This window comes from Cebus imitator, unplaced genomic scaffold (assembly GCF_001604975.1).
Source record: "Cebus imitator isolate Cc_AM_T3 unplaced genomic scaffold, Cebus_imitator-1.0 Scaffold75, whole genome shotgun sequence".
NCBI lineage: Eukaryota > Metazoa > Chordata > Mammalia > Primates > Cebidae > Cebus > Cebus imitator.
The window spans coordinates 5,132,857-5,149,939 of record NW_016107390.1 but is presented as its reverse complement, the minus strand read 5'-3'; the positions used below and the strand labels follow the sequence as shown (position 1 = coordinate 5,149,939).

The 17,083-nt window shown below is 42.4% G+C and overlaps 1 protein-coding gene across 3 annotated transcripts in view; it reads right to left on the bottom strand.

The window, feature by feature from the left end:
- PLD5 (phospholipase D family member 5) overlaps positions 1-17,083 on the bottom strand; it is a 383,066-nt gene that overhangs the window by 309,743 nt on the left and 56,240 nt on the right. For 2 of the 3 annotated variants that reach the window (XM_017532109.2, XM_017532110.2), the window contains exon 1: positions 7,920-8,446. The exons of the other annotated variant lie outside the window; for it this stretch is intronic. In XM_017532109.2, the coding sequence (XP_017387598.1) occupies positions 7,920-7,922 (3 nt within the window). In that variant the 5' untranslated portion in view covers positions 7,923-8,446. Of the gene's footprint in view, positions 1-7,919; positions 8,447-17,083 lie in introns of those variants that run through there. 3 annotated transcript variants of the gene reach the window in all.

The window sequence follows — 17,083 nt, the reverse complement described above, 5'->3', positions numbered from 1 at the left end:
ACATTAGAGTGCATAAGGATATATTACTTCGACACATTTTAAAGTAACAGTAATAGAAAGCTTTGGAAAAAAAGAATCAGACAGACACCCCTTTTCCTGGGAAACGTGGTGGGCCATTCTAGGCAAGGGAGTCACTGAACCCACCTTCGGCCAGAGCCCAAGAGATCTCACAACTGTACTTGGCAACTCTTTAAAATTAATCCCCTGCCAAAGTTGAAGAGTCAGCTATATCTCAATGTGAAAGATCTAGAAAGGCGATTACATTATTTCTGATTGAATGTATTCCTTACAAAGATAAACAGAAAATTAACTTGTGACATATTTTTGATCTTTGCTATTTATAATTTATCTCTGCTATTTGCAACTGTTTCCAGTACATTTAGTATAGCTCAGCCGTAAGCTTCTATATAAAGCAAAAAGTGAAGCATTCTCTCCACCACCTCTTGCTAACAGCTTAGAGAGCCTCTCACAGGAGCACAGAACTCTTCCCCACTAAGGGCACAAAGTGTCTAGGGCGTGGACTTGGTTGCCAAGTGATTTAAAAGATACCTGAGCCAATGCCCATCATAAGACATTCCAAAGGCTTACTCCAAAGTACTGAGTTCCTTTAAAAAACGCCTTTTTTTTTTTTTTTTGGGTAAACTGCACATATCCATTATCACGAAAAACTCTATTTAGATAAGAAAAAAGGAAGAACTAAGAAGAAAGTTCTAAAACATCTCTCAGATTCCACCACTGCGAGCAGTGTGGTGAGCATGTGCCTCAAAATTTCCATCTACATGCAGCATCCAGGTACTATATCCATTCTATCCACTGGTGTGCTGTTACACAAATGGGATTATTTGCTTCTTTTTTAAAAAACAAAAAATAAAGAAGGGTATTTAAAGCTTAAAAATAAGCAGATCTTGATTAGAAATTCCAAATCAGGATCATGAGATGCCACATGATGGCTTGGGGAACCAGTAATGTTCTATTCTTTGAGCTGGGTGCTGATTACGAGGCTGTTCATTTTGCAAAAATGTGAGCTGTACGTTTATGATTTGTGCACTTTATCATTTTTTATGTTATCTTAAAGTTTTTTTTTTAGCTTAAAAACCCCTGATTAAGTAAATCAACACTCCATACAAAGAAGAGAGGCAGAGAAAGGAAACACGTATAATCCTAAACCAGTAAAGTCAATTTGTACACAGCATTTAATTTTCAGTATCTTAAGGAATTAATCCATTATTTGTTCATGTACTTTCACATAGATTCAAGAGGCAGTTCTCCTAAGTCCTAGATTGGATAAATGGACATTCATTATGCTTCAACAGTTTGAAACTTAAGTTGTAAATACAGTTCTGCTAGGAATCTCCATGCCAAACAAACGAAAATTGGGAAAGTCTTAGGCGTAGCAACACTGCATTATAGCATGCCCTTGCTATGACAGAACACATAAGGAACCAGCCATACTTTCTATGAACTTATTAATCCACCAGAGTATCCATCAGAAACATTAAACCCATATGGATACAGCTGAAGTTATTCAAAAAGTGAGATTTAAGTATATACGGATGTGATTCTCCCCCTTTCCCCTATCAGATATTTCATCTATCTCTTAAGGTACTTTTATATATTAAATATATTTTACATTTTGTTTATACTATGGAAACCAAAATAAGCACAGTGGTAAAATAAAAGAGGAAATTAATCAAGTACTTTTGCAACACAAGCTATGAATCCAAACATGGCAAATTTCAGAATGCAAACAACAAATTTCTCCAAATAGATATGCTCTTCTTATATCCATGTGTAATCGGGGCAGGCGGGGGCACATCAAGGGAGTTGAATTGGTTGGTGGGTCTTAGGGAGTCTAGGTACTTCATAGAGCCAATAAGTAGCTGCCCAGAGCTGAGCCCTAAGCGGTCCAGGATGTAAACGGGGAAGATTATCCACCTACTCGATGGCTAAGTCCAAGGAGTAAGATGGGAAGTTAGAGATGAAGTACAAAGGCCGGCGGTAATGAATGAGGAGTGTTGAAACGAGAAGGAGAAAGAAAGGAAGAGTGGATGTACCCCGTATCACAGCTTAACCTGAAGTGACTAAGAAAGTTTTGATATTATTCTTGAGTCCACATTTCCTCCATCTTGAACCTACTTAATTTCTAGGCAATGCAGCTAATTAGCGTCTGTATTCTAGGTCTTCTATCTATTGCATTGATTTTACAGTCAACTTTAGACTTAATCGGCGGTCACTTCAATGGTGTGTTGTCTAGCATCCCTGTATAGTGGCTTTTGTGTCTTCTTTCTCACGTAATGGGACCTGTGCAGCATCCATCATGAATCGTCAGTACCCATGAGGATGAACAATAAGATAAACATTTGAACAAATCTCATATTTGCTTATTTTAAGCTTTGCACTTCCTGTAGCCCAGCAAGAGTAAGACCACAGCAAAATGAGTGAGACTACTCATCTTCATTATATTGTTGGTATGTATAAGTCATAATCTCTAATGCTCCTGACACCATCTTCAAGGAGAAACTCAAAGCCAACCAACACATTCAATTTTCCAAAACTTGTCACCACAATACTTCTTTTTCCAACAGATAGCATCTTAGATCCCCACTATTAATAAAATCACTCATACCTTTAGTCTATGTGCTTTGGTTTTCAAGGGGAAGAGGGAGGTATTTTGTAGGCACTCAATTCTCCTTCACATCTTTCCATTCATCTGATTAATGTGGCTACAGGTTATCAATGATCAAGAAAGCAGCATTGTAGCCATTAGTAATTTCTAACTATATCTAATTTGTCCTCACTCATTACCTTCGAACTTCTGAAACCTGTAGACATAGGAACACAGGTGCATGTAACCTCTGATCCTCTGGATTCATCTTCTTCTCCCCAGGAACATATTCAAAAGCCTACTTATACATATATTAATATATATGTGTGTGTTTCTCCTAGGACACACTACATTGTCACTCACTTCTAAACACTTCATTGGACTTTGGGACCAGACCATAGGACTCATCTCTTATACCATTATTGACATGTGATATACATTAAGGAGATGAGACCTATTGCCTGTTACTCAAAGTCCAATAGATAATATAAATCATAGACAGCTATGTGTTTTATATATATATGTGTTATATAGGCTGTCAGACTTTTTTTTAACTCATGCCTTTATTCATTCAACACCACATGAAACCTACTATGTGAAAGGCACTGCTATGATGGGCACATTTGTTTCCCTCACCTCCCAAACTCATTTGTCAAACCCTAATCCCCAGTGTGACAGTATTAGAAGGTGGGGCATCTGAAAGGTGATATCTTGAATGCTCTGCCCTCGCTAATTGGATTAGTGCCCTTATAAGAGAGACACCGGAGATCTATCTAGCTCCTACCACCATGGGAAGACACAGCAAGAAGCCAGCATCTATAAGGCAGAGAGCTGGCCCTCTCCAGACACCAAATCTGCTAGAACCCTGATCTTGGATTTCTTTGTCTCTATCAGAAATTGATTTCTGTTGTTTATTTTGTTTGTTTGTTTTTTGAGACAGAGTCTTGCTTTGTTGCCCAGGCTGGAATGCAATGGTTACTTGGCTCACTGCAACCTCCGCCTCCGCCTCTGAACTCCTGGGTTCAGGTGATTCTCTGCCTCAGCCTCCTGAGTAGATGGGATTACACATGGCCACCATCACGCCCAGCTAACTTTTGTATTTTTAGTAGAGACGAGGTTTCACCATGTTGGCCAGGGCTGGTCTCAAATGCCTGTCCTCCGGTGATCTGCCCACCTTAGCACCCCAAACTGCTGAGATTACAGGCATGAGCCATCGTGCCTGGCAAATTTCTGTTGTGTATATGTTATACAGCCTGATGTATTTTGTTAGAGCATCCTGAACAGACTAAGACAGGTAGCATGCCAAGTAATGTAAGAATTACAATATCACAATGAGGGGGTTCTTATTTACTTTTTTTTTTTCCTCCTTGCTTCAAATGCCAGGGTCACTGCTTTTCCCTTTTACATTTCACCACTAATCAGCGGCCAATGCAGGTGAATTTTCTTTCATATCATCTCCTGCTTTTTCATTTTCTGCCATTCTAATTTAAATCCATATCATTTTTTACCTAGCTAATTTTTAGAGCTTCCTTCTAATTTTTCTCCTTGTCATGGTCTCCTAATTAAACATTCTATTTTACACAAACATATTAACGTAATCTTCACAGTGACCCAATGGAGGTAAGAATCATTATTCCCATTTTCCAGATAAGAAAGCTAAGAATTGAAAAGGTTTTAAAAATACTGTACAAAATCACACAATTAATAAAGTGTAACACAGAAACTTAACTCCCAGCCAATTATGGTGGCTGACGCCCATAATCCAAGCACTTTGGGAGACTGAGGTGGGTGGATCACAAGGTCAGGAGATCGAGACCATCCTAACACATCAAAACCCTGTCTCCACTAAAAATACAAAAAATTAGCTGGGCGTGGTGCCACATGCCAGTAGTCCCAGATACTCAGGAGGCTGAGGCAGAAGAAACGCTTGAACCTGGGAGGTGGAGGTTGCAGTGAGTTGAGATGATGCCACTGCACTCCGGCCTTGGTGAAAGAGCGAGACTATGTCTCAAAAAAGAAAGAAAGAAAGAAAGAAAGAGAGAGAGAAAAAAAAAAAAAAAAAGAGAAAGAAAGAAAAAGAAATTTAACTCCCTCCCTGACTTCACCACTATGCAACCTATGCATATAACAAAATTATACTTATACCTCACAAATTTATACCAATAAAAATTAAAATTAAGAAAAAGAATCCTGGGTGTGGTGGCTCGCACCTATATCTCAGCACTTTGGGAGGCTAAGGCAGGCAGATCACATGAGGCCAGGAGTTCAAGGCCAATCTGACCAACATGGTGAAACCCTGTCTCTACTAAAAAATACAAAAATTAGTGGGTGTGGTGGCGCATGCTTGTAGTCCTGGCTACTCAGGAGGCTGAGTCATGAGAATCACTTGAACCTCAGAGGTGGAGGTTACAATGAGCTGAGATTGTGCCACTGCTCTCCAGACTGGGTGACAGAGTGAGACTATGTTTAAAAAAAAAAAAAAAAGCAAAAGAAAAAAGAAATTTAACTCTCTGTCTGAGCAAATTTATATCCTCTTTCCCTCCATTAGACTGTCTCCCAGTTAGACACAGCTGTTTAAGGGAAGTTGGTCTGAGTGGGAATATAAGGTGTTCATGAGCAAAGGACAAAGAAACTAAAACAAGTGACAATGGGAACAAAGAACAGAAAGAGGGAAATGTCAAAGATGAGTAGAAATGTTGAGACTGGGTCACTGAAAGTTTCTGTAACCTGCTCTCAGGCCCCCATCTACATCTGGCTGTCTTCCTCCTCACTTTGAAAGGTTGTATGATGAGGTGGTTTCAGGGTGAGGGCCCCAGAGCCAGCCTGCATTCATTCCCACCCTGGCACTACACCTCACTAGCTGTGTGCCCTTCAGAGAGCATAGAACTCCATGTGTCTTACCTCAATGCAACAGGGGCAACAATTTTAAAATATGTATTTAAAAGCAAGAATGGGGACTACTAACACATTTAAAACACTTAGCACACAGCACATTATGTCCTCGATTTTTGTAAAATATTATTGAGAACTTCCACACATTTTCCTTGCTTTGAAATATCTTAAAGTCATCTGCAATTATGTAGTATAGATTTAATTATCTGCATTTCCTTTAAATTTGTAAATAAAACTTAAAATGAAGTTTTTTAAGTAATCAGAGGCCAGAGCCGAAGCTGGGCTGCCTTGTTTGGTATAACATCCAGCAAGTTCTGACATGCTCCTGATTCTAACGAGGTCAAGGAGAGCGTTTTAAACACAGCGTCTTTCATTGTGGGTAAGTAAAATAACTGATCACCTTTGCACAATGAGAAACATGATTGGTTTCTTTTCATCATGGAAGGGATTTAATGAAAATCCAATCTACAGATTCACTCCTCTTCCCACCAGTGGTCTCTCACAGAGCTCTCACTAAAATGAAAGGTGAAACATGGTTGCCTTGGCAAAAGCCAGGTGGTCAGAATGCCTTCCCTGTAAAATCGTTGCCATTTTAGTGTCTGTCATTAAGAAGAGCTCACTTAGACCAAAATTTTATGTCAATGTCGAATTGGGTACTTTTTTCCCACCTTTTAAATAGTAATTAATCAAAATGACCAGGGGATGGCCTGGATATAAACAGCTTGCAGTGAGTGATTCTCTTAGTTCCCACTGAGCCCTCCCACAACTCCAAAGGAAAGTTCACTCTCTTTGGAGGTCTATATACTTTCATCGGCTTGTACTATGACTGTACTTCAGTGATCTCAGCCCCTGGCCTGCTCCTCACTTCTCCCTGAACACTGTAGGTGAATGTCACTATGTGTATGTCAACGCCCATGCTCAGAGTGTGCTGGCCAGAGAGGGACCTGCATTCCAGCCTCGTCCTTGATAATCCTTAAAGGAATGTTCTCAGGCTAATGAAGGGAAGAAAGGAATGATTATGCCTCAAGCATTCAGGCAAAACATTCCAAAGCACTCAGTGTCCCATTTAATCCTCATGCTGGGTATGTGGCTTTTCTATTTATTTATTTTTAACCCATCCTGCTGATGAAGGAGAAACAAGGGAGTCTTTATTTTGACTCCTCAACAGGTAAGAAGAACTGTTTAAGTGGATGAGATGATAAATGGCACGAGATGTCAGCTAGAGAGGGAAAAATCTGAGCTTTGTCTTGGCAGCAATTTCTCTGGTCTGTGTGCCTACGGGTGATCTAGGGATGGAGCGTGAAGGCAGGGAAGGGGAGGAATGATTCTCACAGATCTGGTTTCCCATTTCCCCCTTTCTGAGTTGTTGGAAAGGCAAACTCACTTCCAAAAATTCCCACCCAACCTTTATCACCAGTCTCTTCATTCATCTGGATTAGAAACAGACATCATTTCCCACACATCAGCTGTGCAGTCAAATACGTGTATTTCAGGCGTTCTCTCTCAATAGTAATAGGCTTTACTTTCTTCTCAATGTTATGTAATCTTATTATTATCAACATCCTTCACCCATTCATTCTTTCGAGAAAACGTTTAGTGGCCCATTGTTGCACACCGGTTCTTCCTCCCACCTCCCATGTTTTCCCCCTTGTATCCTGCATGATTGGGAGGAGGCACTTGGAAAAGACACCCGGAGAGCAGAGACCAGGAGATAAGCACATTGTCACTTCCACGGTGAATTCTAAAGCCTCATCCAAAGAACTCAAGTTTACAGCAAGGATCACCTCACCCTGGGAATGTTTGCTTTACGGGACCGAATCAAACACACTTCCTTCAAAGTCAGATCGTTCTTTCTTTGAAAACTTGGGTTCCTGTTGTTGCTGCCTGCCTATGATAGTTTTAAAAGAAAGAAAAAAAAAATCAGGGGGAAGTTTGCTATAGTAATGCCTGATGCCTCCAGTAAACACGGAAGCTCACAGAACGGTGACAATTCAAAGCAAGCTGCTTAGGGATGAATGGGTCTGCACCCCACACGAACACATCGAGAAAACAGACAACTATTTCTTTGAAGCATCTCATGGAAATTACAATTACTTTGAGAGGAAAGAGCACACTTCAGAGACTGCGTTAATCAGGGTTTACATCTGAGGTCACCGTGGGACTCTCCTTCCCTGGCAGAGCCCAGCAAAGGGTCTTATTAATTACAAGGCACCATTACCTCTGACATGAAAGGAATCATTTTTCAAAATTCAGTGCTCTGGTGAAAAGAGTGTTCCTGCCCTTCTAGTAAAAAATGGTCAGTGCCTCAGAGCTCAAGTGACTGTTCAGTCTCATGCTACCAACAGCCATTTTCACCAGCAGAGGCTAAGTATGCTTTCCCAGGTAATAAACTAGGTCTGTAGAAAACTCCAGAGTTTCTTACCATTGCGACCAATCTTCCTTCCCTCCCTGCGGAGTCCAGCAGCCAGGAGCTGTCGCTGATGTGCTGCTTCCCACAGCCTCTGGCGCCTTTGGAGGCAGAGAATGTTTCATGTGGCACAAACGTATCACCACCGATTACATTTCAGTCCTTCAGTTGCTGGCCTCAATGCTTTGGAAATCAGCCAAACAGAGCATGAAGAGAGAAAGGGCTGCAGCTTGCAATTTCAGAGTTTCCCCTAGAAAGTGCTCTTAAAAACATAGGCCCCTCATTTAGCATTTCAGCAAGCACCGAGGACTGCTATGTTCAATTATGTCTCTCCCTCTTTTCCTTTTAAACTGAGAGGAGTTGTGTTGCCTGTGGAATGAAATGGTAGTAGGAGCTCACGCTGACCCAGGGGAGGCAGGCACTGAGCCGGCGTCCACGCACCTCCAACCTGAGTCGAAACAGCTGCGATTCCAATCAGAGTAAAGGAGAATCCTGCCCAGACAAAGACGAACGCGAGGGGCAATGCTGACGAGCACTCCATGGTTACGGCAGCTCGGTCATCGGTGGGTGTTTGCTAAGTCCAGGCTAAATCATGTGGCGTGGTGCTGTCAAATCTGAACAGGTGGAAAGGAAAGTTCTTTGCTCATCAAGGCAGTATAAGATGCACGGCTTTAGCTTGAAGAGTATAATCAAAGTTCTTCAAATGCAGGGACCCTTTCTTCCAAGACGCTTTAAATCTAGCCTGTGCTGCTCAGTTATATTAAACTATGGGGCTCTTTGCTTTTCCCGTGCTTTGGCCACATTTTATCGTTTAAAAATTTATCTCAGAAGAATTCAATCACCCAGCTAGCACGCTGCAGCAGCTGAACCTCATCCAAAGCTCAGACCGGGGGGCTCTTTAGGATAATAGCACACATAAGCAAAAACATCTGTTGATTGCCAAACTGTTGACTTGCCTTTCCTTCACCACCTGTAAATTTCAGGAGGGCAGGTACCATGCTGCTTTTGTTCACCTCTGTATCCCCAGGACAGCATCTATTGCATTGTAGAATATTTACTAGCTGAGTTAATCAATTGACTTCCTATCACTGTTGGAAGTGTTGGCAGAGTCCCATGCATTGGTAAAATTCCTTTTGCTTGGAGCTGATTTGTTCTGGGCTTGGGTTAGGTTCCTTTTGTTATTGCTTTTCCTCTTATCCAAAAGGAAAAATTCACACCTTCTCGGATGATTAGGCCTAGAAAGGGCAGGAATAACTTCCAGCAAAACTAAATGCTTGTTCTAGAGCAAATTCATCCCCAGGAATACAATTCATGCTGATGGCCAAGGGTTCTGATTTCTTAGAAGAATCCATGGCATTTATCAGGCCTAATGGCATCAAGGAGCAGCTGTGAATCAACAAAGCCCCAGAAAAATACATACATTTTCACTCCCGCTGGGAAAAGGTCTTTTAGAATAGAGAAGCCAATATGGCAGGCAAATAGGTGTCCACATGAGAGACCAGGATCTGGCCAAGATGTAGCTCAATGCTTCACTGAGTAGGTTCTAGACACCCCTTCAAGGGGTAGAATGGATTCAGTAAGTCAATGCTCTGAAACTGGAGTGTCTAACACTTGTCCCCACACTGGGATGCGCCAACATTGCCTCATGTGGATTCTCCGTTCATCATCCTATCCTGAGGGCCTTTCTCTGGAAACACTCAGCGACTCTCCCTTAGACCACGCCCACTCACGTCTCCTCTCGTGGGAAGAGGTGACAACATCTACTGCAGTGTGGCCAGGAAAACAAGCATGGTCCACGTTTTTCTGTTAGCCTTTATCTGTGAGTAACAGAAATCCCCTACTACAGCATCAGTGAGGCGTCTCCCTTTCTTCCGTCTGTTCTTCAAGGTGCCATGTTGGTCTTTCATCCTTCAGGAAGATGTCCCTGATAGCTTCAGCTCACAGCAATTTATCTTCTCTATGACTGTCACTCAACAGCGCCCAGCCATTTAACATTGAATCATGCATTGTTTTCAGACACTTCTTGGATGATGTTGGAGTTTTTATTTTTTATTTTTTGGTATCTTACCATCTAGCCAGATTGTAAACATATGTTTCCTGTATCAAATCCTTTTTTGTTGTTGTTTTGAGAGGAGAATTGCTCTGTTGCCCAGACGGGAGTGCAATGGCACGATCTTGGCTCACTACAACCTCCGCCTCCCGGGTTCAAGTGATTCTCCCATCTCAGACTCCCGAGCGGCTGGGATGACAGGCACACACCGCCATGTCCAGATAATTTTTTTGTATTTTAGTAGAGACGGCGTTTCACTGTGTTGCCCAGGCTGTCTCAAACTCCTGAGCTCAGGTGACCCGCAGGCCTCAGCACCCCAAAGTGCTGGGGTTACAGGCGTGAGCCACTGTGCCCGTCTCAAATTCTTAAATAGCATCCTACTGACTGCAAGGTGGAAACCTGAGACCACTCCCCATGGCATTTAAGGTCCTTAAGGAAAGACCTCCTTAGAGCTTCGTCTCGCACCATGCTCCGACTAGTTCCATATGTTTTAGTCACAAACAGTTCCTCGCAGTATCGTCAAATCCCTGTAATCACCAATACTTCCAGGCCTTTGCACATAAGACACTCCATTCCAGGAATGGTTCTTATTGTTGTCTGAGGACTCAGCTTTGGCTCAGTCCTCAACGTCTGTGCCATCTCCCTCAATCCTCCCAACAGGACTGAATGGCAAGGCAAAGGTAGGAGGTGCGTTAATCACAGGGGTGTACCATCCTCCTGTCTGTGTCAGGCCTCTGCATAAACCTAAGTCGATTTACAATCAGTGCTTTTTCTGCAATGAAAAATGCTCATACATATAGTGTACTGGCCCTTGGGCCTTCTTTCTCAAATAAGTTAACCTAGTAGAAACAACAAGGGACTATGGAGAAGGATTTCTCAATAATCATCTGCCTGTTGACTCAACCAGGAGTCTACTGATGTGAAAAATTGTTTGGCACTTTTATTACCAAAATTGTTACACTTCTCAGCTTGATCTGGTCAGAACATGCTGAACCATGACCACCTCATTGATACCCAGCCTCACAAACCATCAGCAAGAAAGTTAGGAAGTTCTGGAAAGTGAGAAGCAGAAAAAAAACTTGGACTTTTCTATAAAATAGTAGTTCATATACCTTCATTAAAAAATGTGACCATCCAGGCGGGGCATGGTGACTCACGCCTAGAATTCTAGCACTTTGGGAAGCCGAGGTGGGTGGATCACTTGAGCCCAGGGGTTTGAGACCAGCCTGGGCAACATGGTGAAACTCCATCTCTACCAAAAATACAAAAATTAACTTGGTGTAACGACGTGTGTCTGTAGTCCCAGCTACTTGGGAGGCTGAGATGGACAGATGGCTTGAGCCCGGGAGGCGGAGGTTGCACTGAGCTGAGATTGCTCCGCTGCATTCCAGCCTGGGCAACAGAGCCAGACCCTGCCTCCCACCCCTGATGCGCACACCCGGAAAGCCAGTCCTTCCCTCTGCACCCCCTAGGTCCTACCTTCCCACACACCCCGAACAACTAGAATATCTAGGAACAGCAATGAAAAGTCTGAGGCCAAGCAGGCAAAATGCCTGGCGGAAAGCTATTCCCACTCTTCTGAACATTGGAAGATGCAAGGAAAGAGAAATCCTATTACACACTGGACGACTGTCTGAATGGTTGTGGCCCCTCCAAATTCATATGTTGAAACCTAATCCCCAACTTGATGGTGTTAGGAGGTAGGGTTTTTAGAAGGTGACAAGATCATGAGGGAGGAGCCCTCATGAACGGGATCGGTACTCTTATAAAAGACGACCCAGGGAGACTGCCTTCTCCCAAAGCAGAAGCAGGAGGCAGGTCCTCCAGGCATCAACTCTGCCAGTGACTTGATCTGGGACTTTCCAGCCTCCAGAATCATGAGAAATAAGTTTGTTTGTAAGCTACCTAGTTTATGGTAATTTTGTTATAGCAGCCTAAATAAACTAAGACAAATTGCATAGAAGTTGTATCTATTTCATCTAGTGGTTATTTTTACTTTTCTTTTTTCTTTGTGGGGGGCGGTGGTGGGGGGGCGGGACAGAGTGTCTCTCTGTAGGCCAGGCTAGAGTACAATGGCACAGTCTTGGTTCACTGCAACCTCCGCCTTCCAGGTTCAAGCAATTCTCCTGCCTCAGTCTCCCAATTAGCCGGGAACACAGGTGCCTGCCACCACATCCAGATAATTTTTGTATTTTTAGTAGAGACAGGGTCTCACTATGTTGGCCAGGCTGGTCTCAAACTCCTGACCTTGTGATCCTCCTGCCTCGGCCTCCCAAAGTGCTGGGATTACAGGCGTGAACCACTGAGCCCAGACTCATTTAGTGTTTTCTTATGAGCAAATCCATTTTATCTTTTTTAATGAAGTTGTTATTGTACCACTGAAAGATCTTTGAAACGTCTTTGAGAAGCCCAACAAGACATCATTACCTCCCTCCTCACAGTATTCTTTATTCACCTAGTCAATATTTTCAAATGCTGGTCCTGCATTAATGAAAAGTGCACCTGGGATTCCAAAAAGGTAGTCACTAGAGATTGGAAGCTCCCTAAGGCCACTGTGACCCCCATTCCCTACTAACACAATTTAGGGCTCCCTTTTAGTGTAGAATTTAGAGAAAACAAAGAGACATAGACTCCTAATTATCCCATAGCAGCAGAAGGGCACCTGTCCACCCCCTCCCATAAAAGAATCAAGAAAAGCTGCAAACTGCTCGTCTTCCTTTCTCCCATCACCAGTTTTAACCCCTAGTCCCATCTTCCCGCACTGCCTATGTATTCTGCCTGGCCATTGGATATGTTTAGCCTCATCCATGCCTTTTCAGCCTCACAGTTGCAGCTAATTCACGCAGCAGGGCTAGGAGACCTCACCATGCACTGGTGATTAGAGCCCCTTTGAAAGAGTCACACAGGCAAGATGATACTTTCAAATTTAACCTCAGGCCTGTAATCCCAATACTTTGGGTGACCAAGGTGGGCAGATCACTTGAGGTCAGGAGTTCGAGTCCAGCCTGGCCAGCATGGTGAGACCCCCCCCCCGCCCCCAGTCTCTACTAAAAGTACAAAAATATTAGCCAAGCATGGGGCAGGCGCCTGTAATCCCAGCTACTCGGGAAGCTGAGGCAGGAAAATCACTTGAACCCAGGAGGCAGAGGTTGCAGTGAGCCAAGTTCACATCATTGCACTCCAGCCTGGGCAATAGAGCAAGACTCTGCAGACCTAAACAGTCTAAGAATCATAAAGCATGTAGGGATGTCTTTCAGCTTCTAATAATATTTCAAAGGTTTCTGTTTCAACAGACTTAAATTGATGTTGGCAGAAAAAAAATTAGGTTGAGGCACTGAGAAAAGAAACTATCACTTTCTAAAACTACCCAAGATTGCTAAGCATTTGCATATATGAAAAGGGACACAGGGGAAAGCATATTTCATCAGTAAAATATTTACATTAATTTCTATTAAGGTATTATTTATCAAATCTGAAATCATGTAAGACAGTTTCTAATGCCGAAAAGAGGCTGTAATAGAAGGTAATAGAAAGGAAATTGAGGAGAGAGTGGTAAAATGTGAGCGTCCTTAAGCAGGGTAGCAGCAATTGTAGATCAGAGTGTGTTGTGGGGTCTAAAATAGCTAACTGAAAGCATGGAATTTGTTTCCCAGACAATCCTGAATTACAGAGAGAACTGGCCGGATACCCTGAATCTTTGCAGATCATCACAGTTTACCCTTTCAGGTTCTATCCCTGGGAACATCTATTTCTTGTCTTCGGCTGTCAGGGATTATGTATGTGCCTGTTCTTCTTTCTTACCACAAGAGGGAGCCCCAGCACAATCAGGGTATCGTTCTCCTGCTCTCTCCAAGAGGTTAACAAAATGACTTTTATTACCTGTTAACGATATTGGCGTAAATGCCTCCAAGCAGAAACGAATGCGATCAATCAATTGTTCCAGACAAGCTTTGGAAACTGCCCTCCACCTCAAGGTGCTCAAGTTTTTCACACACATCTATGTGTGCATAGAGTGTGACTATTATGTTTATTCTCTTCTACCTATTTTAATGCCAGAATTTACAAATCATTTGAAAGGTTTTATTTAGATGAAGATAATAAAGATGTCTTCTGAGCATCAAGATACTTGGTGTTTTAACTAATGACTTTAATCACATGGTGCTCACTAGGTTGATTTATACATGAATTAAAAGCAATCCGTAATTTATCTTCCACTCCCCTGCCCCCCCCTTTTTTTTCTTTTTTTTTTTTTTTTTTTTTTTTTTGCCATAAAGGACTGCCCCAAATAAGAAGTCCTCTGATGCAGATTGCTGAAGACGATTTAGTGATGGTGAGCAAGCAGCTTAATGAAGTGAACACTCCTTATTAACCTTTGACCAAAGTCACACCTGTACCTGTCCCTTGTTTCAGCTCTTACACACTTTAAAGGCAGCAGCCAAGTTCAGTTCTAATTTGCCTCTGAAGCAGTCAGTGCAAGCCCATTTAGAAAAGGGATTATTCTTCAATTTGTAGGCAATGAGGTAGGCGCTTACATGGGGTCCCCGAAGGCATCAATCAGATCATAGCACTTGTCCCAGAGGGGAGCTTTATGCCCAGATCAATACAGGAGCTCACTCTCTATGGCATTTCTACAAAGCTGTGTAAGGTGTCTTAAAATCAAATGCAGCTACAGCCATGAGGGAGAAAAGAGAGAACATACCATCTGATCCACAGAAGTGTCCCAAAGATGGTCCTTGAACTGCAGGTATGTGAAGTTCCACTCTGTCCGGGAGTGCAGGGTAGAACTGGGGTGGGGACAGAAGGGCCAGCTCCCCCCAGGCCACCGTGCTCCAGGCAGAGCCCTAGGAGTCCAGAAATTCTAAATTTGAACCATGCCTTCCAGGACATTATGAAGAAATATTTCACAGGTAGGAGGATAGGAATATATTTTATTTAAGAATGTGTCAATGTGATGTATAAGCTTCATAAATTTAGGCACATGGAATTTTCTCCTGACCCCCACCAAGGCTGGAGTGGATTTGTTCCCTTTCCTCCTTACTCTGCTTCACAATCAAAGGCATGCATTAGTTTGGTTCAATTCAGTGACTCTGGGTTGGGTTTCTGAGGGGATGAGAATGGTACAGAGACCTTCAGATGAGGCTTGCCAGCCATTGGCTACAGGTGACGATTTACATTTAACTAATTCAGATTGAACAAAATTTAAGCTCCCATTCCTTAGTCACACTAGCCGTATCTCCAGTGCTCAAGAGTCACATGCGGCTGGTGGCGACCAGACTGAAAGGCACACATTCAGAACATGTCCATCACTGCAGAACTTTCTACTGGACCATGCTGCCCTGAAGAACGCTAAAAACAGCAAGAAAAATTTGTTCAGATTTAAAGTGGGGAAGACTGAGACATTGCAGGCTGTGTGCACCCATCAGCAAGCAAGTCTGCCTAATTAGAATTACTGTCTGAACTGTCCATGATTGGTATTAGGCATTATAAATGGTGCCATTTGTTTGCTGAGGGTCTATATCAGAGACTGCAAACTGGCCACTTGTGGGATGAACATGGTGGAATTAGCTCCCAACATTTTAAAAAGGGGGGACTTCATTAAATCTTTTTTTTTTTTTTTGAAAAATCAGAAGATCTGGCCCCTGCAGGACTGCATTTCCACACTGCGCCACAGACCTGGAGTCCAGAAGCTACTGGCCCTTCAGAAGGAGTGAGTGCTCTTCAGGGCACCCAAATCCCCACTGCCCACTGCATCCACAGCGCGTATTTTCTAATTCCTTCCGTATGCGCACTTGAATGGAAACAAAAAGAAAGCCTCTAGCTTTGCAGAAAGGAACATATCTATAATAAAACACCACAAAAGACGCCGAGAACACTCTTGCTTATTCTTTCTGTTTCTCTAAATAAATTCCATCATTTACTTATCCAAATGGTACTCTTTGATCTATTGAAATAGGATTAGTGGAATTACAAAATAAGAAAGTTAAACTTTATAATTTCTTATAATTCCATGCTGAGCACTCTAGGCTTTCAAACTCGATTTGAGAATGAGAGGAGGAAGGAAGAAGATAATGAAGACATCAGACTCTTCCTCTCTATCTACTGCCTTCTGCTTCTCTCTACACAAACAACAGAAACATATATACACACACACATCCTTAAGCATAATGGGGCTGCAGAAAGGTCTAGTTGTGCATAAATTGGAATGAGCACACTTCTGAATAAGATTTTCAGTAATATTTGGGAGCCTAGTGCAAAATACCCCAACCATGCACAAGTCTCTTCATTTAAAAATCTAGTCTTATATCCATGAATTATGCCCATTTAAATTTAAGCTCCATTGAAAAAAATCAGAGGCCAGGCATGGTGGCTCATACCTATAATCCTAAAACTTTGGGAGGCCAAGGCAGGTGGGTCACTTCAGGTCAGGAGTTCCAGACCAGCCTGGGCAATGTGATGAAACCCCGTCTCTACTAAAAATACAAAAATTAGCTGGGCATGTTAAAATGCACCTGTAGTCCCAGGCATTCAAGAGGCTGTGGCAGGAGAATCACTTGAGCCTGGGAGGTGGAGGTTGCAGTAAGCCAAGATCACACCACTGCTCTCTAGCCTGGGCGACAGAGTGAGACTCTGCCTCAGAAAAGAGCAGGGACTTCATCTGTCCTGTTCCATATCAGCACATAGCAGGCACTCAGTTCTCAATAGTTTGTTAAATAGAATAGAAACCTAACAGAGAACATCCCACTTGTTTTAGAAATTCTAAGCCTCTGCCATATCCTCCTTGATCTCAACCTGGCATAATGATATTATATATTAATTTATTCAACACACAGTAGATAGCCTTTTATACGCTGGAACTCTGTTGGAGGTGTATTATATATAGTATATAGTAGTTGGTTCTCTAAATCACAGGTCATATGTTCAGGAAGGGGTTGCAATTGTGTTAGTAATTTGATTTCAAATACCACGTTGCCTTTTGTTTTTTAAAAGTCACATACATATAATGAATAATTTGTCCATTAGTATCTATTCCTCAATCTGTCCTACTTCTCTTTGCTCTAACAGAAAATCAATAGAATGATTTATTTTCCTTCGGGTATATACCCACTAATGGGATTGCTGGGTCGAATGG